This window comes from Trichechus manatus, unplaced genomic scaffold, assembly GCF_000243295.1.
Source record: "Trichechus manatus latirostris isolate Lorelei unplaced genomic scaffold, TriManLat1.0 scaffold00127, whole genome shotgun sequence".
Taxonomy (NCBI): Eukaryota; Metazoa; Chordata; class Mammalia; order Sirenia; family Trichechidae; genus Trichechus; species Trichechus manatus.
Window position 1 is genome coordinate 6,165,959 of NW_004444063.1, and position 24,380 is coordinate 6,190,338.

General features: G+C 35.9%; 1 protein-coding gene across 2 annotated transcripts in view; it reads left to right on the forward strand.

The window, feature by feature from the left end:
• KIF3A (kinesin family member 3A) overlaps positions 1–19,639 on the forward strand; it is a 50,824-nt gene extending 31,185 nt beyond the window's left edge. The window contains exons 8-17 of one of the 2 annotated variants that reach the window (XM_023739000.1): positions 2,024–2,122; positions 6,735–6,743; positions 9,564–9,720; positions 10,315–10,495; positions 10,847–10,957; positions 11,320–11,445; positions 12,739–12,792; positions 13,148–13,216; positions 14,303–14,427; positions 16,378–19,639. In XM_023739000.1, the coding sequence (XP_023594768.1) occupies positions 2,024–2,122; positions 6,735–6,743; positions 9,564–9,720; positions 10,315–10,495; positions 10,847–10,957; positions 11,320–11,445; positions 12,739–12,792; positions 13,148–13,216; positions 14,303–14,427; positions 16,378–16,426 (980 nt within the window). In that variant the 3' untranslated portion in view covers positions 16,427–19,639. The remainder of the gene's footprint in view (positions 1–2,023; positions 2,123–6,734; positions 6,744–9,563; positions 9,721–10,314; positions 10,496–10,846; positions 10,958–11,319; positions 11,446–12,738; positions 12,793–13,147; positions 13,217–14,302; positions 14,428–16,377) is intronic. The other variant, XM_023738999.1, reaches the window with a different exon arrangement.
• The last annotated feature ends 4,741 nt before the right edge of the window (positions 19,640–24,380 follow it).

The following is a 24,380-nucleotide window of genomic DNA, read 5'->3' on the forward strand; positions in this document are numbered from 1 at the left end:
GTGGTTGGGACCAATTGATGCATCTTAGATGGCCGCTTGCAAGCTTTTAAGACCCCAGACACCACTCACCAAAGCAGGATGCAGAACATTTTCTTTCTTTTTTTTTTTTGGTTTTTTTTTTATTATTATTGTAATTAAATGAAGTTTACATTTCAAGTTAATCTCCCATACAGAATTTTTTTTTTTTTTACATACCTTGTTATGAGACCCCAACCACTCACCCCATTCTGCGACAGCACACTCCTCTGCTCTGCCCCTGATTCCCCATGAACATTCAACCAGCTCCTAACTCTCTCTGCCTCCCCATCTCACCTCTGGACAGAAGCCGCCCCTTTGGTCTCTTGTATCTACTTGACTAAGAGGCACATTCTTCACAAGTATCACTTTATGTCCCACAGTCCAGTCCAATCCCTGTCGGAAGAGTTGGCCTCAGAGATTGTTTTAGTTCTGGGCTGATAGGGAGTCCAGGGGCCGTGCTTTCTGGGGTGCCTCCAGTCTCAGTCAGACCATTAAGTCTGGTCTTCTTACTAGAATTTGAGTTCTGCATCCCATCGTTCTGCTGCTCCATCAGAGACTCTCTGTTGTGTTCCCTGTCGGGACGTTCATTGGTGGTAGCCAGGCACCATCTAGTTCTTCTGGTCTCAGGCTGATGAAGTCTCTGGTTTATGTTGCCCATTCTGTCTCTTGGGCTAATACTTTTCCTTGTGTCTTTGATGTTCTTCGTTCTCCTTTACTCCAAGTGGTTGGGACCAATTGATGCATCTGAGATGGCTGCTTGCAAGCTTTTAAGACCCAGACGCCTCTCACCAAAGTAGGATGCAGAACATTTTCTTGATAAGCTTTGTTATGCCAATTGACATAGATGTCCCCTGAAAGCATGGTCCCCAGACCCCACATGCCTAGAACATTTTCTTAATAAACTTTGTTATGCCAATTGACCTTGATGTCCCCTGAAAGCATGGTCCCCAGACCCCGCATCCCTGCTACTCTGTCTCTCAAAGTATTTGATTGTATTGAGGAAACTTCTTAGCTTTGGTTTAGTCCAGTTGTGCTGGCTTCCCCTGTAGTGTGTGCTGTCCTTCCCTTCACCTAAGATGTTTCTTAGCTACTATCTAGTTAGTGAATAACACTCACCCTCCCTCCCCACCCCCGTAACCATCAAAGAATGTTTTCTTCTGTGTTTCAACCTTTTCTTGAGTTGTTATAATAGTGGTCTTATACAGTGTTTGTCCTTCTGTGACTGACTAAATTCACCCAGCATAATAAGTTCCAGCTTCCACCATGTTATAAGATGTTTCACAGCTTCATCATTGTTCTTTATCATTGCGTGATATTCCATTGTGTGGATATACCATAGTTTGTTTATCCATTCGTCCAGAACAAAATATTTATGACAAATTCTCTCTCCCAAGGTTCTGTGATCTCTTGCCATCCTTTATTTACAGGTATATTTATTACCTGCTTGTGATTAGTGCATATTTTACTTATTTTCCCCAATTACGGTTGTTGTCTTAGATATTTCGTGTATGGACAGTGGTATTTTTAAATCACGGCTTTAAATGTAATATAATACTGCCCTGTATTAATATTAGTTTAATCAGTTAGTTAATTAGTTAATTGCTGTTAGATGACAGTTTTATAGCTCTTAAATATACAGATTGAATGATTTAAAATCTTACCAAATTGTAAGCTGAGTAGAAAATGCTCCCCAAAAGGAAAAAAACCTTTTTAAAAGGCTGAAATAATAACTCTAACACGTAATTTTTATATATGTAGAACTGTATTTAAATTTGTGGTTTGAAATTTTAAGTGGATCAGAATGTAATGTCTCTTTAGGAACTTTAGAAATAAAGCATCTGTTTATATCATGTCTATTTCTAGGGTTAGTATATCTGCTGTATACTGTCTAGGAGTATTTAAGGTCTGTTTGTGGCAACAAAACTTAAGGGAAGTTGATAGAGGCATTTCCTAAGAATCCAGTGACTTGGTGCAGAATAAAAATCATACTAAATTTCTGTCCAAGGGGAAGAAATATCAGGATCTGATATCAGTGAATCAGAGGAAGAAGATGATGAAGAGGGTGAAGTTGGAGAAGATGGAGAGAAAAGGAAAAAAAGAAGGGGTAAGTTCTTTTTTGTGTTCTAATTTATGGAAATTAAGTAGGATTACTTCTGAATAATAGTTTAACTTTTCTTAAGGCAGTAGAGTGCAGGCCTTTTATTTTGTCATTTTTAGTAATGGTAGCAGTTAGAACAGAGGACATAATACATTTGCATCATTGTTTTTCTCCTATAGTGACCTCCTGTCTATAGCTGAACCATAATACCATATGTTCTGTTATTTTAAAATTTTAGAATTGTAAATATCTATGATAGTGGATACATCATTTTTTAATTTCATGTAGTGTTTTAACTTTATGTAAGAACTTTTGTCTATGTTTGGAACCTGAATTTCTTAGGTAATTAGGTTACTGTGGAGTTTTTCTCAAGCACAGTTAGTCTTAGAAGTCATTGAATTTTTAAATAATAAATTTATATGGAGAGACTATCTTTTTTAGGATATTTTTTAGTTCATTTTTTTTCTTTATAAAATGTACTCTCATTTTCACCCTCTTTTGGGGCGTTTGTTGCCAAGTGTAAATTAAGATTGTATTTGTTGTGATAAAGATATAGAATAACATGCAAAAGAGAGAGACATATCATAAGGGTCTATATTTCAAGCTTTCTTACCCCAAGTATTATTTCAGAATTCTCTTCCATTAATGTGGATCATTGTTTTGAAGCTGGTGCATATTTTGCTTGTCTTATTAAAATGACCTTGCTAAAAACAAAACCCATCACTTCTTGATCAGGAGCCCTAGATTTAAAAACTGTAAAGACTCTGTGGCTTCAACTGGCAGGAAAAGCATGATTCAGAGCAAGAGTTGGCAAAGTATGACCCGTGGGCCAAATTTGGCCTACCACCTGTTTTGTAAATAAAATTTTATTAAAACAGCCATGCTCACTTGTTTATGTATGGTCTTCTGACTGTTTTACATTATAGCAATAGAGGTTAGTATTGCTGCAGAGCCCATATGTCTCGCAAAGCCTAAAACATTTATCATCTGGCCATCAACAGAAAAAGTTTGCTGATTCCTGATTTAGATAAATAGTTTTTTATGTTCATACCTATTTTTTCAGAGTTAACGATTCTTTTCCAAGCTAAAGCAGGTAATGGATTTGTTAAAACTAAAATTGTAAGTAGAAAAAATTGCGATTGTTTAATATGTCAGAATATTTAATAATACTTTCTTTCCAGGCTTGGAAGCTGAAAAGTTTTCAGTGAACCTTTTTGAAGTATTGCTGTGAAACCTTAAACATAAATAATTATATCTGGTGGTTTGATATTTTAGAAGGGAGAGAGCAAAATTGGAGACAGACCAACCTGGCTGTATCAGTTGCCATTGAGTTGACTTTGACTCATGGTGACCCCATGTGTGTTAGAATAGAACTGTGCTCCATAGAGTCTTCAATGGCTGATTTTTCAGAAGTCGGTTGCCAGGCCTTTCTTCCAAGGTGCCTCTGGGTGGACTCCAACTTCCAACCTTTTGGTTAGCAGCCAAGTGCATTAACCATTTATACCACCCAGGGACTCCAACCTGGCTATAATAAGGGGTAATTTATCATTCGTATATTTTTAGTTGTATATGACTTTTTAGTCCTTGGGTGGTGCAGAAATTAATATGCTTGGCTACTAACCAAAAGGTTGATGGTTTGAATCCACCTAGAGGTACCTCAGAAGAAAGGCCTGGTCATCTACCTCTGAAACAAATTAGCCATTAAAAATCCTGAGGATCACATTTCTGCTCTGACACACGTGGGGTCGCCATGAGTTGGAATCAACTCAACAGCGACTGGAAATGGCTTTTTAAGTTTTAGAACTCAGTGCCTTCAACTTATCAACCTAGATAGTTTAGATAGACTTTCATATCACCAAATGACTTATTTTTTATTCTTGTTATTTCAGTCCTCTGAATTACTATCTTTTGGGTGAATAGTGGGTTTTGACAGAGTAGATGCTTAAAGGAACATGGTTTCTAATTCCACTGTATGGCTTTGTATTGGATAGACTATCAAGACTGGTTGTAAGGGGGAAAGAAAAGTTTTGGTTATTTAATACAAAGCTTGATTGTTCTTTAAAATTCTTTCTTCTGGAACTGAGTTTTTCTCCGTGTATGTGTTCATTTCTTGTTTCTCTCTTTTTGGTTCCGGTTGGGCTCATTTCTTTGTCTTCCAGGCAGTAGCAGCAGCAGTAGTTCAGACTCCACATGTTCTGTGATAGAGAAACCTCTGGATAAGTTCTTGCCTAGTGAGTGGTAGCTCTTCAATTCTCTTAACAGAGCTTTGGCTTTTCCATAACCCATGGGTTTCATTTGAGAAATGCTGCACCGCTCCCTGTCATTACTTAAGAATACATGTTGGACTTCTCAGCAGACCAAAGCATGTGTTGATTTTTCCCCCCTCTTCATTGCTTCCAGTTAACCATAATTGTTAAGACATGCTTAAGCTTATGTTTGAAACAATGGAAGGGAGATTCATGCTTTTCCAATTGAGATAATGTAAAGAGAGCTAGTAAGCTGTATAAAAGAATAATTCTTGTTTCTTTGTATGTTTTGATGATAGTTTTCTAATCCTAATCAGTATAAGGGACATGTAATAACAAATCCTGAATTTCTAAAAGTGTTCATTATATTTGGAAGTACACTAGTGCCCATTATTACATGTCTTACAATTTAAAAGATTTTATACTTTGGTATGTGTCCTATTCTTAGGGGTAGCTTAAGATCAAAAGCTTCCAAATTCAAAAAAATGTAAAGTTTGAAGCAAGTAAAGATAAATTGAATAGTATTTTATTTCAAATGGTCATAGATTCCTATTTCTAAATTACCTAACCAATTTTAAGGGAGCTTTCTAAGGTGTGATTTAAAGAATTCAAATCTATGAGAAGTTTATGTAGAATCTATCTATACTTATTTCAAACTTAAAGGCTTTTTCTTAAACCTTAACTAATTCAATTCAAAAGCAATTAATTTTATCTATTTATATTTTATTTTCAGAAGAAAAGAAAGGTAAAGTTTTCTTGTGCTAGCTTGCAGCTTACTGTCTTTTAAAGCATTATCTATATCCTTACCCTTTCTAAAACTAATAACAAAAACAATTGGTTATTGTTCTTATGTTTTTATCTTCCTGAAGGAACATTTCCAAGAATATTGGAAATACTTTTCTCTATTGACAATTATTAAGCATTTTACCAAAATAATTAATTTTAGAGGATAATTGAAATTGAAAGATATGAAATTGCTTTAGAAACCATATAGAGGTATTATTTTGTATTATAAACTGCAAAACACAAGAAAAATCTCTGAGTGGGAGGCATTGTAATTTAATTTGCTGTTTTAAAACTTACTTTAATTCTTTAAGAGTATAGTTATATTAAAGTAGGAGGAACCCTGGTGGCACAGTAGTTAAAGTGCTCGGCTGCTAACTAAAGGATTGGCAGTTCGAACCCACCAGCTGCTCCGTGGGAGAAAGATGTGGCAGTCTGCTTCCGTAAAGATTACAGCCTTGGAAACCCTATGGGACAGTTCTACTTTGTCCTGTAGGGTTGCTATGAGTCAGAAGCTACTCGACTGCAGTGGGTTTGGTTTTAGGTTTATATTAAAGTATGTTATGAAATGAATTGTACTTTTTTAATTCAAGAACTTTTAATTACTATTTGCATAACTAGCATATACTGTTAAATTTTTTTTTGTTGCGATGTGGGTGTGTTGGTGAACTGGAGAGATGGTTTCCCCAGCATGTGGTTGCTCTATGTAACTTGTATGTACTTTCCCTTTAAAAAATATGAATGGTCTTTTTTTTTTTAATTTATTTTAGGTGTCCCTTGCTTGAGTCATCAATTGTCCATTTGCTTTTATAGAATCATTATTATAATTACTTTTAATCTACTAGTAGATTGAATGTAAGTTTTTTATGATACAGGTGTGCTTCGCTTTAGGTAATGCTTTTCGGAAAAAATTGCTTATAAATCAAGTTGGAAAATCAAATCACATTGTGACTGCATTGGGAAAACTTGCCATCTTTAAAAATACTTCATTCTATCCTTTTGTTAATAAAAAAAAGCAATACAAAGTACTGTAATCTATCTCTTTAGTTGGTTGAGGTCTTTGAATCAGATTTTCTTAAAAGGGGGCAGACCTGTAATGGGTCCTTGTACAGTACTAGAAGGAGCACTGAATTGGGAAATTTTGGAAATGAAGAATTTGAATTTGGTTACTTTTAACGTAATAATTTTTTAAATTTGTGTATTTTTCTGTTTTGCCCTTTTAGACTACTTTCCAGGTCTTAGCAGGTTCCCAGTTCCCTGTCTACCATTAGTATACCCACATGGTGCCCAACAGATTTGCAGGAGTTTGGGATTCAGTGTGAGCTCTTGCGATTGATTTGAATTGTAATCTCAGATTAAATTAATCTTACCTTTGCTTAAATTAATCTCTCATTGTGCTGAATATACTTTGTTTTTACATGGGCTCTATTTCAGTTTTGATAGTGATTTATTTCTGTACTTATACTGTAAATGAATGCTGTTATACATTTTTCTGTGTTTTACAAAAGAAGTAATGTTTTCTTTTTTTCCTCCTCATCTCTGTGCACATGCTTCCTGTCTACGATTTGCTTACTACTTCTTATTGCAAGATCAAGCAGGTTGGTGTGATTGATTTGCACTCCACATGGTACAATTATTTATCCCATAAATAACTTTGTTATTTAACTACATTACACTTTTAAAAATTTAATTGTAATTTTTTTTACAAGGTAAGTATCTGTCTTTTATATTTAAAAATATCCTTCATGGGTAACTTAAGCTTTTTTTTTTTTAAATCCTTTTTTGTCTAAATTTTTAAAGACCCATTAAACTACATTTTGGAAGTACAAATGTGAATGATTTCACATTCAAACGTTTATCTCCCTTTTTTTCCTCCTAAGCCAGGATTCAAATGCCTGGATACCTATGCCCATAGGGGCTCATGTCATGAAAATGAAATTAATTAAATTAATCCTTCCCAGAAATTCTTCCCTTTAACTTTTTCTTGCCAAAGTTCACCATCACAGTTTTTGTTACAGCATATGGCAAAGGCAAAAGACAGTTTAAAATGATACTACTCCTGTTTAGTTTAATTAAATAATCCTTATGACATTAACTTTTTTTAGATTTATTTACCAGAAATTTTATGCTGAGCCATATCGTGGAACGTTAGAGGAAGAAGGTTTTTTTGTTTGTTGGTTTAGTTAATTAGGTTTTGTTATATTGTAAAAAAAATTTATGTAAAAGTGACTTTTAATGATGTCACACTTTAAAATGCCTGGTTAGGAGAGTAGGTACGTATTCACGTTTAGCTGAAAGTATTATTTGGGAAGAAATACAGTGATTTGTCAGAATGATTTCATGCTAGAGTAATGCGTTACTAAGTATTAGACTTTCACATCTAAACCTGGCTATGCATGCATGGTCATCTTCATGAAAATGTTACAAGGATACAATAAGATTTTTGCTGCCCAAGTATCTATTTAAAAAAAAATTACCTGAATGGTTTTGAATTAGTAATGCAATTCAGGCAGAGTAGCAATTCATCAGTAGGTATGTGTGTTTGTATTTCTGCATATAAAATGTTTTATTGCTCTTGATGGGTTTTAAAACTATAAGTTTTTAATGGTTAACAAAATAATTAGGACCCTAGAAGCCTAAAAATATCAGTGTTCATATGTTGATCAAATCATTTCCTCCATACTGTTAGTAACCATGTCTTCACACAAACTTTTTTTCTGTCTTAACATATTTGCCTTTTTATTTTTTTCCTTTAAATATTTGTAATTCTGAGGTGGGAAAGAAGTTACAAGTTTTTAAATGCATGTACTTGCTTTATACCTGGAACTTTTTCCCCTCAGATTTCTAAGAAATAGTATTGCTGACAGGAAATCCTTTCTAGGAATTCATTAGAATTAAGGATTAATTTATTTTAAAAAATTATTTTATACCAGTGTAATTCAGAAGGTTCAATACAGGTGACTTGCCAAAAATGTCAACAGAATCATTTCTACATCCTGACTTTTGGAATGCAATGAATCACACCACACCAGAGCATGAATTTGGATCAGTGCTTTTATTTAACGTTTTATTTAACTTATGTGTTTTGTGGCTTAGATTTATTTTGGACTTATATTTCTGTAGAAATGAAGGGTAATACATTTTAAACCTTTGAGTTTTTGATATAGTTTTGTCTTAAAGAACTAAAGCCTATGGATGATTCTCCGTCTCATGGTTCCTGAAAGAATATATACAGATATATATCTCCATCATAATTATTTTTCAGTCCTCTTTCCTTGCTAGCAGGAGGGGTTAACTGTTAGATGGAGACGTTAACAATCTGTAAACTCTTCTGGTTTTCACTCTTCTTCTGTGGTCCTTTGGGAAGGAAGTTAAGAATGGCAGAAAGCTTTCAGGACAGCCTGAGACCAGTTCTACGAAAAGTTTGATCAGTTTTCTGAAGGGAAGTATGTTTCCAAGAAATTGCTTTACCAGAAATTAATTATCTTTGATTCAGTTTCATAATCAGTTTTATAAGCTGGTTTTTATATGCTTTTTTGATTTTTCGTAATAAATTCATTCAATGAATTTTTATTGAGCACTTACATGTATATAAAACATTCTACTAGACATTGTAATCAAAATAATCGATTGGAAGGTCTGTTTCCTGCTATATTATTTCACAGTATTTCTACTTATATTTGACACCTGTATTTATTCCGACTTAGGGAGATTGTTGTGGTCCTGAATTTGACACGATAATGAGTTATATTAGTTGCTCATTTACGGTATAATGATATATCATGGCAGCTCAGCAACTGTAAAATGACTTAATTTTTATGTAATTTTTATGCAATCAGTATAGAATTTCTTCCCTTAAAAGTACACTGTGAAATAAATTACATCCAAGTAATTTTATTAAAAATTTTAGAACTCTGAAAAATAGAAAGTACTTACTGATGTAACTGCTGTCTCATATTTTTGTCTATGTATTTTGTATGTATATGTGACTTTTACTTATGCATTTACTTTATGTGATTTTGGGGGAGATATTTTGAGAAACCATTTGGTTTTGTACCTGGTTATCAGAAAAAGTAACAAAAGGATTATATCATTTTTTTGACCTACAGATGTTATTTAGGACACACAAATCTTTGCTTTTTTATTTATTTTATTTTCCTGTTAATCTTTCTGTTCGTCTGTTTTGCTGCTCTTTCAGTTACTTTTGTTCTTAGCTGTCATTGCACAGTTGGACCACAGTTTGAATTTAGAAATTAATTAAAAAGTTCTTCCAGGAACATAATAAGTAGAAATGAAGTGTATTATTCATTTGATTTCCTAAAAATGTTGATTTTTTTTTTTTATTGAGAAATCTAGGCGGTTATACATTGGACAATTTACACAACTGATTTTATTGATTGTTTCAACTAAATAAACAGGTAAAAAGAAAGTTTCTCCAGATAAGATGGTTGAAATGCAAGCAAAAATTGATGAGGAGAGGAAAGCACTTGAAACAAAGCTTGACATGGAGGAAGAAGAAAGAAATAAGGCTAGAGCTGAGTTAGAGAAACGAGAAAAGGATCTTCTTAAGGCCCAGTGAGTATGATTGAATTGAGATGAATTCATGATTTAAAGTTTTAGTGTTTTTCGTAGGATATGTAAGCCAGAAAATGGAATAGTAATGAAATAGCTTGAATTTTGTTTCCAGTATAGCTATTTTTAAGGAGCCCTGGTGGCCCTGTGGTTAATTGCTCCGCTGCTAACCACAAAGTTGGTTCGAACCTACCAGCCACTCTGTGGAAGCAAAGACATAACAGTCTGCTCCCGTAAAGACTGTAGCCTACGAAATTCTGTGGGACACTTCTGCTGTGTCAGGATCACTATGAGTCAGAATCAACTTGACAGCACACAACAGCATAGCTTTTTTTGGATAGAATGGTTCCATTGTATGTGGTGTATTTCTGAAATTTATGTCTGTTTTGATTATTTTATCTCTGTGTGGAAAGAAAAATCTAAATTTGAATTAATTATAGAATAAATTATTATTATTATTATTGGTAGAAATGTTACATAATTGTATTCCTGTTTTGAAGTTGTACATCCAAATTCTTGTTAAATTTTGGGAAATGTTAGTAGTAGTAGACTAGTAGATCATACATGAATACAGAATATTCTCATTTTAATGAACAGACAGGAGCATCAATCTTTGCTGGAAAAGTTATCTGCACTGGAGAAGAAGGTAATTGTTGGTGGCGTTGATTTGTTGGCAAAAGCCGAGGAACAAGAGAAACTTCTTGAAGAATCTAATATGGAACTGGAAGAAAGGCGGAAAAGAGCAGAGCAGCTTCGTAAAGAACTTGAGGAAAAAGAGGTAATGATACTTTTTGGTTTTGGTTTAACTCTTTGTCTAAGATATTTAACTTTTCTAGTAGAAAGCTGGAGCCCTGATGGCATAGTGGTTAAGAGCTTGTCTGCTAACCAAAAGGTCGGCAGTTTGAATCCACCAGCCACTCCTTGGAACCCCTGTGGGACAGTTCTACTCTGTCCTATAATATCACTATGAGTGAAAAGCTAAATGTCTTTAGTCTTAATGAAATTTTAAAGAAGATTATGGATCGCTTTGAAAGGTAATAGTTGCTAAACATCTGTATCATTTATAAAATAATTAAATTTGTGATTTAATGAAGAACGTTATTCTGAAGTTTGCCAATTTTTGTCATAGCAAGAACGCTTGGATATTGAAGAAAAATATACCAGCTTGCAAGAAGAAGCGCAGGGAAAGACCAAGAAATTAAAGAAAGTTTGGACTATGTTGATGGCTGCAAAGTCAGAGGTTAGTTATCTCAAAAGTTACCTACTAATGTAGTGCTAAATTTTTTAAAAAAGAAGTTTCTTTGATTAAGTATGATTAAAACTCCTAAAGGACTCATAATGTGTTCTTATAATTTTAAAGAAATAAAATATCTCTTTTATGTACAATTTAAAATTTTAGCTATTAAGCCAAAACTGTTTCTTTTCATACCTTAACTAATAACATAGAATAGATGATAATAGATAGTCTCACTCCCTCCATTGTTTTTGTGAAAGAACTGGGTAAGTGTCACAAGATTTCTTAGACCAGTGCCCTAAGTTAGATGGAGCTGTTTTGTTTTTTAGATCTGTTTATTTATAATATCTTCATGACTTTTCTGGTAGATGGCCGATCTCCAACAAGAACATCAGAGGGAAATCGAAGGCCTACTGGAGAACATTCGACAACTTAGCCGGGAGCTTCGACTTCAGATGCTTATTATTGATAACTTTATACCTCAGGATTATCAGGTAAGAGAGACATTTTCTGACCTACATATTAAATCACTTGACTGGTTAGGTTAAGGAACAAGGAAATATAATTTCTATTTTAATTGGTAGTAAATATTTACATTTCATTTACCCAGCTCTAACATTTTCTTGGACTAATGCCATCCCATTTCACTTCAGCTGTTAACTTTCCTTAGCACATAATTTTCTTTTTTTTTTTTAATTGTGCTTTAGTTGAAAGTTTACAGAAAAAATTAGCTTCTCATTAAACAATACACAAATTGCACACAGTTTTCTGTTTGAATATTTGAGTATCCAAATGAGAATTTCTCAGCCGTTTGGAGGAACTCAAGATTATGTAATTGCAACCAAAATCAAGGTTGTTCATTCATTCAACATCCTTTATCTTATAAGTAGAATAAACAGAAGCCCTGTACTAACGTTTTTCGCTGCTTATGGATGTTAATCTTTAGTACTACTATAGTTAAAAAATCTGAGCTTCCATTTTTTTGACCCCAAATTCTCATCTTTCTAGCATATTTTTGTAAACTTTAGCATATTGACTTCTAAAAAAAAAAATTTATTTTAAATCTCAATACAGCTTTAGGAAATTTGTCTAAAAATAAGCCATGATATTTTTTTCTTTGGACTACAGGAGCACAGAATTGAATAAATAAATAAATCCTTGATTCATGATACATTCTACGTATTCGTCTTTGGGTGGCTTGGATTTCTTTATTTAGTTTTTTAATTATTTATTTGTTTTATAATGAACGCTTGTGAACTCACCACCCAAGATAAAAGCTAGGACTTAGACAGTAACCTACTTCTAACTCTCCCTTATTCCATCCCTTTGCCTCTTCCAACCCAAGGTAGCCATCCTGAATCCCATTTTCCTCATTCCCTTGTTTTTTCCTTTTATGTAGTTTAACTGCATCTACATATGGTCTTAAGAAGTGTATATATATATATATTTAGGAGCCCTGGTGGTGCAATGGTTAAAAGCTTGGCTGCTAACTGAAAGGTTGGCAGTTCAAATCCACCAGCTGTTCCTTGGAAACCCTATGGGGCAGTTCTGCTCTGTCCTATAGGGTCGCTATGAGTCAGAATCAACTTGACAGCAATGAGGTTTTGTTTTTTTTTTAATATATATTTAAAGTGTAGTTGTTCAGTTTATAAAAAGAGTGTCATGGCAGTATATGTGTTGAGACTTATCTTTTTCACTTAATATTGTTAAGATTTTAGTCCCATGATTATTTTTCAATATTTTAGATGTTATTAAATATTAAAAGTAGACTTTAACTCTTTTAAAAGGAAATGATTGAAAACTATGTCCACTGGAATGAAGACATAGGAGAATGGCAGCTAGTGAGTATTACCTTCATTTCATGAAATATTTACGGAGTACTTCTATGGACTTGAAATTGTGCTGGCTACATTGGGAGGAACGTGGTCCAGAGATGAATCAGATGAGAATCCAGTAGGGAGGATAAGATGTTTTTCTAATTAACTGTAAGACAAAGACTGTGTAGTGGAAAAGGTATAGGTCAGGGGCTACACGGGACTGACTGGGCTCTGGATCACTTTCTGGTCCAACATGCAAGTCATGTTTTACAAGTGTAACTTCAGGACAGCTCACAGTGATTTGCTTTATTCACAGTTTAAAGACAGCTTGCTAATCGAAGCAATTCTCCTCTCTCCCTCTTTTTTTCCCCTTTTTGAGAAATGTGTTGCCTACACCGGAAATAACATGAGGAAGCAGACCCCAGTACCTGATAAAAAGGAGAAAGACGTAAGAGTGCTTTAAAAAAATATTTTTGTAACTACAGTTGTTTCTTCTGTAGGAATGTTGACCATTAAATTGTGTTATCAACCTGAGATTTGTTAATCAGCTCTGCTGAAAGGTGGGCTGTTCTTTTGGGAATAGAGGCTCTAGAGTGGGGTTGCTTTTAGGACTGGTCTGCTCACATTCAGTCGGGATGGCAGGCTGTCATTTCTACCACAAGAGTGGCATGGGAATGTTTCCTTTCTGGATCATGGGGCTCTGGTTAGAGACTAAAATGTGTCCTTCCTTTTCAAGGCTGCCCTAGTACTAGATCAACAAGAAGTGGTAGCAGCTTTAGGGAAAACAGCTTTTTCTTTACTTCTAAGGAAATTCAGTGTTAGGGCTTCTTCATTTATCCAACTGTTATGGATTGAATTGTGTCGCCCAAAAATGTGTGTCAATTTGGCAAGGCCATGATTCCCAGTGATGTGTGATTGTCCACCATGTTATCATCTGATGTGATTTTCTATGTGTTGTAAATCCTACCTCTATGATGTTAATGAGGCAGGATTAGAGGCAGTTATGTTGATGAGGCAGAACTCAATCTTCAAGATTAGGTTGTATCTCAAGTCAATCTCTTTTGAGATCTAAAACAGAGAAGTGAGCAGAGAGGAGAGGGACCTCATACCACCAAGAAAAAGGGGCCAAGAACAGAGTGTTTCCTTTGGATCCAGGGTCCCTCCACTGAGAACCTCCTAGACCAGGGGAAGATTGATGACAAGGACCTTCCGTAGAACTGACAGAGAGAGAAAGCCTTCCCCTGGATCTGGTGCCCTGAATTTGGACTTCTAGCCTCCTAGACTGTAGAGAATAAACTTCTGTTTGTTAAAGCCATCCATTTGCGGTATTTCTGTTATAACAGCACTAGACAACTAAAACACCAACTCTTGGTGAATATACTTTAGGTAATGGGATTAGAAGATAACTTGTAGACATTTATTAGGTCTTGTTTTCTGTGCTTTTATGTAGGAGTTTATTTAGTGTTTCAAATCTTCCCCCAAACTGGTTTAACTTTCTCCTTTAAGAGTCCTGGTATCTGTTTCTTTTACTTAGCCCTTTGAAGTGGACCTTTCCCATGTGTATCTCGCCTACACAGAGGAGAGCCTGCGGCAGTCCTTGATGAAATTAGAAAGGCCACGGACTTCAAAGGGAAAAGGAAGGCCAAAGACAGGGAGAAGGTAAGGAGTGTCCTTGAGTCATATGAAATGAAAGTATTGAGATATTCTAATTAGATATATTTCAAGAAAATGAAAATTTATTTTGTTAACGTGATAAATATTTTGGCTGATATATTAAAATACTAATCAAATTTAAAACTAGTTTATATAAGAAATACTGAGTGAATTTTAAAGTTCTTATATAGTTACAATTTGAGTAGATAAAATCCGGCTAAAGAATTAAGGTCTTCCAACTTCTTTAGCCCTCCTGGGTAATAGGATTTGTTTTTATAGTTCACTTTGTTCTTTCCAAATATATAATAGATCACCTACTATCTTGTTTAGTTTCTTAATTCTTGCACTTAATCCTTCTGCTAATCAGCTTTTACAAGTGTGTTACAAGTTACCACTTTTTGTTGCCTAGTTAGACTCCCAAGGTTTTCAGCTGATTTATTTTTTCTATCTTCAACATTGCCCCAAGAACCTTGATTTCCTCAGTTATGAGTTAAGGAAAATTTCTCTGCCCATCTTTCTCTCTCCTTTGGTTCCTGGCTTTTGCTGTTGGGTAATCTCCATGTGTCATCACAGAAGCCTACAAAAATCAGGATGTGGGCTGGAGCTTATTTCTTTTCTCTCTTCCATCAAGTGCTGTTCAGCCTGTTTAAACTGATTATAAGACTTGGGGCTCTTGAAGTGGTAGGAAATAATAAGCTTGTTTTTTTCTTATTTTGAATATGTGTGCTTTTGAGTTACATGTAGGGTGAAATTGTATGGTTTTAATATTTTTGAATTATGTAATCTCACAGACATAAACCTAACTTTTATAAATTTGGGATAGCTGAACTTGGGAGGATAATCAGTTGCATATGAAATGTACAGATTTTTACATTCTTTAGCGTTTAAGCCAGGGATCAACAACTGTCATATGTCTACAGAAGCCATGCATATACTGCTACTGAATGAAGCAAATCAGTTATAAGAAACACAAATCTCTCTATCTGTTTTCACTTGTAATAGAGATATTTTCCTTTTAACTCTGCTGTGAGAAAAACAACAATGTAAGTGTGATGATAAAACCTGCCCTCAAGTTTTAGGAGAAAAATAGAAAGGGGAGGCTGGGGCAGACTGGAAAGCTGTTCTGTCTGAAGAGAGTGGCTGCTGCTCGGTTCCTAGTTAGCTATGGGAATAGACGTCCCTTGTTTCTGGAGCTTCACATTTCTAAGGCGAAGTCAGAAATCCAGGTTGTTTATGTGAAATCTCTCGACTTTTCATCACTTGTTTTTAACTGTGTGGACCTAAAACAGACAAATAATTTGATAAGATTTGAAGATAGTTTTCAGAATACTAACTTTAAAACAGGTACTTTTTTGTTTTAACTTTAAAAAAAAAGTGTAGGTCAGCATTAGGTGAGCCAAACCCAGCATCTCTGTGTACCAGATTAGCCTGCTGTGTCATGAAAATCCTAAGAAAACGATAAGGTGGCCATAAGCATAGGCAAATATGCACAATAAGTGGTGTATTTATATTACATTATATTACATGATGTGTTCAGTGTGATGCCCCTCATTAGCAATGTGTATTTTAATGTGCTGAGCAAAATTGCAGTAAACACAGCGCATTAATGTAGTGTTTTCATCAATCCGTACATATCTGAAGAATTGCCTCAGATTGTTTGTGTCTCTGAATTTTACTAAATAAATCTGCACCGTTAGCATACCTCAGGAGAGGTAATCAAGGGTTTAATCCAGTGTTGGAAATTATCACCCACGCAGCCCCTCACCACTCTGGCCAATGGGGTGTGGCATCATCCTCTTATGCCTACTCCAGGTGACCTTCCCCGAGCCTGCAAGGGTGGGCATGAATTGATCACTTACCATGGTCAGACATTGGCCTGTGTTTGCAGACTCTGTGGCCACCTTGTATTATCTACAAGGAAAGCATTCATGTTTTCTTTTTCCCTTCTCCAAACAGAAAGCGTTCTGCAAAGCCTGAAACTGTGATCGACTCTTTACTTCAGTAAATGTTAATGGACTTAAAATCATGACAAAAATTACTGATATTCTAATGCCTAGACAAAATCTTTAATTAAAGCACTGAAGACTTCTGTGTAATTTTGAATAATGGAAGCTGTAAATTGTGGAGTACAACTGGAAATAATAATTTGCCTAATATCTTTTAGTCTATATATATTAAGTTAATATGACATATTAAAATTGTACAACTAGTGATTGTTCAGATTGTCATGTTACTCTTTAATTTGAAGTTGGGGAGCAGCTCACACTATAGAGAGCTGCAGTTTAGATGCATACGTAAATCAGTTAACCATTTACCCAACTACTTTGTATTTAGATAAACAGAATTTAAAAAATTTATGTCCTGTTTTGCACATATAAACTAGCAGATCAAACTGTCCTGTGTTATTCTGTTATATTTGTGTGGGCTGCACATCTAAGAAATGACTCAATCCTAATACTGACCTACCTGGCCTGTTTAAATGTTCCTAGTTTTTATTCTAACATTCATTGTATTTTAAGTATAAGATGACGATTTATAGGTCTTCTGTGGAAAATTTTATAATTTGACAGTCAATCTTTAGAAGTATACATGTCTCAAAGAACGGTTGAATATGTGTTTCATCTGAATCTCTGCCGACCTGTTTTACCACTTTGAGTTCAAATTAAATATGCTTTTTTTGTTATGGTTTCATGTTCTCTTGAAACACTGTTCAGTACCTAAATATAAAGGAGCCACAGTTGCAGAAAATTAAGAAGCTAAATACTGGTCACTTTATCTTTGCCTGTATTTTTCTTTTTTTTTTAAATCACTTGGATTGTGACGCTTGAATACTTTGCTGTGTCTTGGTTTTGCATTTTGATGGAAATTGCTCTGTATCTCCCAGTTGAGAAAGGTCTCCATTTTCCAGAAAATGAAACTAAGCCAGAAAAACGCTTTTTCTCATATTTTATAAAAAGGAAGTATTCTTCCCAAATTTCTTCTGTTTTAAGACCAGTTAAGACCGTATTCCTATAAAAATAAAAATTATTTTCATTTTGTAGTAAAATAAGTTATAATAGATAAAATTGTTCTTTCGTTGGCTGCTTACAAAGTTTTTGTTTTGTTTTTAAAGTTATGCTGCTCCTAAACCACTCAATAATGTCTTTTGTGAGTCTTTAAATTGCATAATCAGTTCTGGAACACATTGTTTGCAGATGTTTTGAGACTTCGTAAGTTAGTATTTATTAAATTTTCATTATTTTAATAAGTTTGACTAAGCATTGGTTTATAATTAGAAAACTTGTATAGAGTTAGGGGTCAGTGACGTACTAGTGAGGTGGTGGTAAAAATGCGTCCTTAAATTTGAAGTATGTATCAGAGATAGAGTACTAAATGTCCTATGTATGGTGAGTATTTTCTGGGTAATACAGATTGCATTTGTCAGCATTTTCTTTGTAGTGTGTAAGATAATTCAAAGTTTATAACTTTATGGGGCATTGTTTAGGTACTGTGAAGAATTGAGGTGAATTTACGTCTTGGAAAATCTTTGTGTAAGCAGAATATCTTGGCACTTGTAAAATATTTTTGATGATGCACATTTACTTCTGTTAGTAATTGCTCTAGAGATATCTTAATTTTACCAGTAGGACAAAAAAAAAAGGTTAATGCTTCTTCTTTTTAAAAGTCCATGTTTCTAGTCTTTACCAATCTAGTTAATAACAAAGGAGTAACTTTTGAGTTAAGCTGTAAAACATTATAGAAATTTTAAGCCAGTATGTTGGATTTTTTTTCTATTCCACCCCACCACCATAATAATAAGAAATCTATAAAAAGACAAAACATTGAAGAATTCTTAAAACGTGGTTTTTAGCAGTTTTCTTTTTTTTTTTTTTAAAGCATTTACGTTACAACTGATTATATCAGATGGGCATTAAAGATTCATTTTATGAGATACCAAAATTGGATATTCAAGCCAGGCCTGAATACCTATATGAGAAAACAGGGGCACTAACTTTTGAACTATTCATTGAGTTCCAATCATAGCAGTCCTATGGTTTCTTCACATTTATTGTGTCTTTCACCACAAATGAAATGTTTTGTGACTTCAGTGTTAATTTTATGAAAGGATATAGGTGAATAAACTTGCTCGCTATTTGAAATAAATACACAGGTTTAAAACAAGTGGCACATACATATAAATAGGTTACTGAATGTATATTCCTTCTTTTTTCCTTTTAATTTAAGAAGTAATATTTATTTATTAAATGGAGCTTGGTAGAGTGTTACTGGTTTATAGAGTATTCTTTAATAAACTCTATAATTACATGTTAAATCTTAGGATATTAAAATATGATAGTATTCCCCGTTTTTGTTTAGATTCTTTTGAAGTATGAGATTAATTAAGGGTAGTCTACATCTGCATGTTTATCCCACAAGCAGAATCCATTTGTCAAACTGTCTCTATATTCTGGAAAAAGAGGAATTTTTTTCAGCAAGAAATTTAAGGCTACTTTTTGGGGTGGGGTGGTACTATTTCATCGGTGGCAGGTTTTAAAATTATGATTATGATTTTCTGTATGGGTTGTTTTGGGATTTTTTTTTTTTTCCTTATTTCTTTTTAGTCTGTTATAAATATCTCTTTCCCCTTAACTCTTTATCTGAAGGAAAGTTCCTCTCTTTCCCATAGGGCTGTGAATTAAGGAATGGGTAGAGTTTACATTTCAGCGCAGCAGTGTCTGCCCGATTTCTTGGTGTATACATTTGTTTTCCATTTTAATTCTTCCTTGTTCTTAGACTGACAGAAGAAAATGTAGGTCTCCTACTGCCTTTGAACTTATACTGTAGTCTGACTAATTTAAATCATTAATAATTTCAGTAGCATTACTACATACTGTATACTGGCCAAAATGACAAATTGTACAAAAGTTTGTTGCATTAATTTCAAGAGCCACACTTTCATTGTATTTTATGTATAAATTGTATTTGTTAAGTTGTATATATCAGTATTGTATGTATACATGCAGCATGGTTATATAAGAAATAAAAATCTTTACCTAATGCCTGTAGCGGTCTGCTGCTCTTCTTAAGATTTTTGTGTTTACTCCCATCCTGATGTTAATGGGCAGGTTCTTTGTGACTTCTCAATTTTATATGGTTAAGAAAGGCCTGTGTAATTTCATACTTGGAAACTCTTAATGTTGTGGGTCTTGAAAACAGAAATCATCATGAAACAGAAACTTGGCAGAGATGTTTTTAAATATGCTTCTTTTCACTAATAGAGTTCATTTTTCACCCAAAATTTTTTATCCAGGTTCTGTTATCTTTTTCATTGGGTATTTGAGAACAAAAGCCAATTCTAAAGTCATAACTTAGAGAAGTGTGTATGCAGAATATATCTCACTAAAAGATAAAAAGAGACTTTGTTTAGTGGTATCAATGTCATCATCTCATTTAATTAATGTATCTCCAGCACAATAACACTGCCTGGTTAATCATGTATTCTTTTGACAAACATTTATTGACTGCCAGACACTGTGCTAGGCAGAAATTCACAGTGGACACTGAGAAGTTTTGATGTGTCAACAAATTTCCAAGGACTTAAATGTGCTTTTTGCATAGGAGAAGAGACCCGTCTGGGCATTGCAGGGCTTGCTCCCTTCCTTTTCCGAGCTGCCAGCTTATGTAAAAATCCTACATGTGCATAGAACAGGAAAGTAAAGTTAAACCACTGCCATGGCATAAGCAAGAGGATAGATGGTGCTGCCTTTTCTTCTGCTGCCCTTGCCACCAATTGAGTTTTGGAGCTGTGATATCCGCTTTGCACCCTTAGGAAACCTGTTATTTCCTGTGTTGTCAGGATGCTGCTGAGAATATTATCTATCATATCTTCTTGTGAAGACCCTCAAGAGAAATCTCTTTTAAAGCTAAGTACTAGCCTAAGGGACTATTTTTTCCCCTGGGTAAAAGAATGGTTTTCATTTTGCTTTGGCTGACAGGACTAGATAAAATCTGATGGCCTACTCATCTGTAGTCAGTTTTTTTTTTCCTCCAGATTACCATTTCCTACTCCCTTTTTTTTTTTTTAATTGTACTTTAGGTGAAGGTTTACAGAACAAATAGTTTCTCATTAAACAGTCAGTACACATATTGTTTTATGACATTGGTTAACAACCCCACGACATGTCAACACTCTCCCTTCTCGAAATTTTTTTTTTTTTTTTGGTGAGAATATACATAGCCAAAGATACACCATTTTAAAAATTTCTACATGCACAGTTCAGTGACATCGATTACATTCTTCCACTTGTGCTGCTCTCACTTTAGATGAAGGTTTACAGAACAAAATAGTTTCTCATTAGACAGTACACATGTTGCCGTATGACAATGGTTAACAACCCCTCTACATGTCAACACTGTCCTTGCTCAACCTTGGGTTCCCTATCACCAGCTTTCCTGTCCCCTTCTGCCTTCTAGTCCTTGTCCCTGGACTGTTGTGCCTCATTAGTCCAGTTTCGTTTTATGGCGCTGTCCAATCTCCGGCTGAACGGTGATCCTCGGAAATGACTTCACCACTGAGCTAAAAAGGTGTCTGGGAGCCATACTCTCGGGGTTTCTCCAGTCTCTTTCAGGCCAGTAAATCTAGTCTTTTGTGTGTGTGTTAGAATTTTATTCTACATTCTTCTCCAGCTCTGTCCAGAACCCTCTGTTGTGATTCTGGTCAGAGCAGTCGGTGGTAGCCCGACACCGTTTAGCTGTACTGGACTCAGTTGGGTGGAGGCCTTGGTAGCTGTGCTCCATTAGTCCTTTGTCCTACTCCCTTTTTTATTTGGTGCTAATAAATTGGTTATTTGCTGTTTTAGTCTTTTCCCACAAATCACTTTGAATCCATTTTTAACACAGGGTAATGTACAGTTAACAATAAAGACCACAGTTTGCCCATGTCTTGCAGGAACAGTTAATACAGTTCTGAAGCCAAAGCCTACACGTAAAGCTAGCCAGAGGAACCTTTCACAGACATTTGTTGTAACATCATCTCAAGTTCTCATTCTTAAGCTGTTTCATTTGCAAAGCAAATCAGGTATTCAGTACTCAGTCGGAAGTTGAATAAATGTATGGGAAAATGATTATGAAGAGGCTACTTCAAAAAGAACCTGTTTCCTCTCAGCTTTTATCTTGGGCTTCCTGTGACCCAGTCTTCAAGTTACTTTATCAACCTTATCAGAACATCAGATTGTCTTACCCAAACATGTTCATGGCTCTGACTAAAGAATATGACAGATCAGACATTCTTCCACACCTGCTCCCCTCCCCCACCCTATTTTAGAGGGCTGGGGAAATTTTAAGTTTTAATCAAAGGTTTTATTTCTCCAGTTGTACAAAGGCATTTAATTGGGACTTTACAACTGAATGAAATATTTTTCAGAGTTGGTACTAATCTTAGCAAGAGGATATTGCCTAACCCATCCTCAAAGTACGAGAGTCATTACAGAAATATTACGTTGGCCTTGATTTCTACTCCACCATGAGCTATGCCACTCAGTCACCAGGTGTCCTATTTTAATTGGATTTCCTCTGCTGTAGCCAATGGGCCTCTGTTCTGTGTTTACTGCATATCGGCACTGTGCTGAGTAGAAGATTCTTGGCAACACAGAAATGCCCAGAACTTGAAGGACTTGCAGATGCACTCAAGAGGGAGAGGTGGACACATAGAGAATGGCTGTGCAGCATGCTAAGGGCTGAGGGAAAGGAGAGTGAATGATGAACTGCCAGATGCATTCTTCCCTAGCAGCTAGTACGGTGCAGGCTTCTTTTCAAAGGAGGTGCTGTTTGAGCTAAGTCTTAAAGCAGTTCAACAGGTGGGGAAAAGCGTTGCAGGCAGAAGGAACAACATGAGTCCAGATGTCTTGTGCATTGGTGGCATGCTTTGCGATATGAGAAGAGGATGGAGCAGTAGAGGGTGAGCCTGAAAAGTAAAGAGATAGGCCAGGATCCCATTGTGAGAGTTTTCTGTAAGCAGTGGGAAGACACAGATTTTAAAAGGGCCACTCACATTGTTTGTGCTTTAGAAAAACAGCTTGGAAAAACTGTGACAGAATTTGATTGGAAGGAGCAAGACATGGCAACTGGGAAACCAGATGATGTGCACAGCTGGTCACTGGGAGGCTGAGGTGATCCTGAGCCAGGGAACGAGTCTGCCTCTCTTTTGAGCTGTTTCTCTTGCACTCATGGTTGGTACTTAGACCGAGGCTTCTTCATGTCTCTTGACTCATGTTGCCTAGCAGGCACGCAGTGTGCAGACAGCACACAAAACAGTAGAACGTTCTTTTGATTGATCGTAACACTGGCTAATAGGAAACAGGAAAGGAACAGACAGCTCACAGACGGGAACGGGAAGAGGTTGACAGGAAGGATGAGTTAGTAGAGAGGCACTTTAGAGAGCTGAGGTGAAAATGTCTGGTGCTTAGGGCAGAAGATCAGTTCAGGAGATTATGGGCATGACAGCTAACTAGATTTTAGTACTCCACCTGGGAATGGAACTTGAACTAACAAATCAGCCCCAAGTCTAGAGAAAGTACCTCTCTTGCCCTCAGTGGAAGCTGGTAGAACTGAGCAACTCACCTTGCTCCATAAGAAAGCTGTGTGTTGCACTCTGCCTCTGAGATTCCCCGTTCTCGGGTGATTCGGGTACCCTGAGAGCCCGGCTGAGATGACATGTGGAGGAAGGTGAGGGTAGGCCTAGCGGCATACACAGGCCAATACCAACAAGAGAGCCCCTGTTGCATTTTCATCAGAGGCTAGCATTTCTAACTATGGCCAGAGAATTTTTTTTTTTAATTCTTTTTTTTTTTTATTGTTGTAGTTTAAATGAAGTTTGCATTCAAGTTAGTCTCTCATACAAAAATTTATACATATATTGTTACGTGACCCTAATTGCCCTTCCCATACTGTGGCAGGACACTCCTCCTTTCCACCCTTGATTCCCCATGTCCATTCAACCAGCTCCTAACCCTCTCTGCCTTCCCATCTCACCTCTGGACAGAAGCTGCCCTTTCAGCCTCTTGTATCTACTTGAGCTAAGAGGCACCGCCCTCTCGAGTATCACTTTATGTCCCACAGTGCAGTCCAATCCCTGTCTTAAGAGTTGGCCTCGGAAATTATTTTAGTTCTGGGCTGATAGAAAATCCAGGGACCATGCTTCCTGGGGTTTCTTCAGTCTCATTCAGACAATTAAGTCTAGTCTTCTTACCAGAATTTGAGTTCTGCCCCTCACCTTTCTCCTGCTCCATCAGGCACTCTCTGTTGTGTTCCCTATCAGGGCTGTCATTGGTGGTAGCCAGGCACCATCTAGTTCTGGTCTCAGGCTGATGGAGTCTCTGGTTTATATGGCCCATTCTGTCTCTTGGGCTAATACTTTCCTTGTGTCTTTGGTGTTCTTCATTCCTCTTGACTCCAGGTGGGTTGGGACCAATTGATGCGTCTTAGATGGCTGCTCACTAGCTTTTAAGATCCCAGATGCCACTCACCAAAGTAGGATGCACAACATTTTCCTAATAAGCTTTGTTGTGCCAATTGACCCAGATATCCACTGAAACCATGGTCCCCAGACCCCTACCCCTGCTACTGTGTCCCTCAAAGTGTTTGACTGTATTCAGGACACTTCTTAGCTTTGGTTTAGTCCAGTTGTGCTGACTTCCCCTGTAGTGTGTGTTGTCCTTCCCTTCACCTAAGATAATACTTGTCTACTATCTAGTTAGTGAATGACCCTCACCCTCCCTCCCCACCCTCGTAACCATCAAAGAATGTTGTCTTCTGCGTTTAAACCTTTTCTTGAGTTCTTATAATAGTGGTCTTGTACAATATTTGTCCTTCTGTGACTGACTAAATTCACTCAGCGTAATGCCTTCCAGATTCCTCCATGTTATGTTTCACAGCTTCATCATTGTTCTTTATTGTTGCATACTATTCCACTGTGTGAGTAT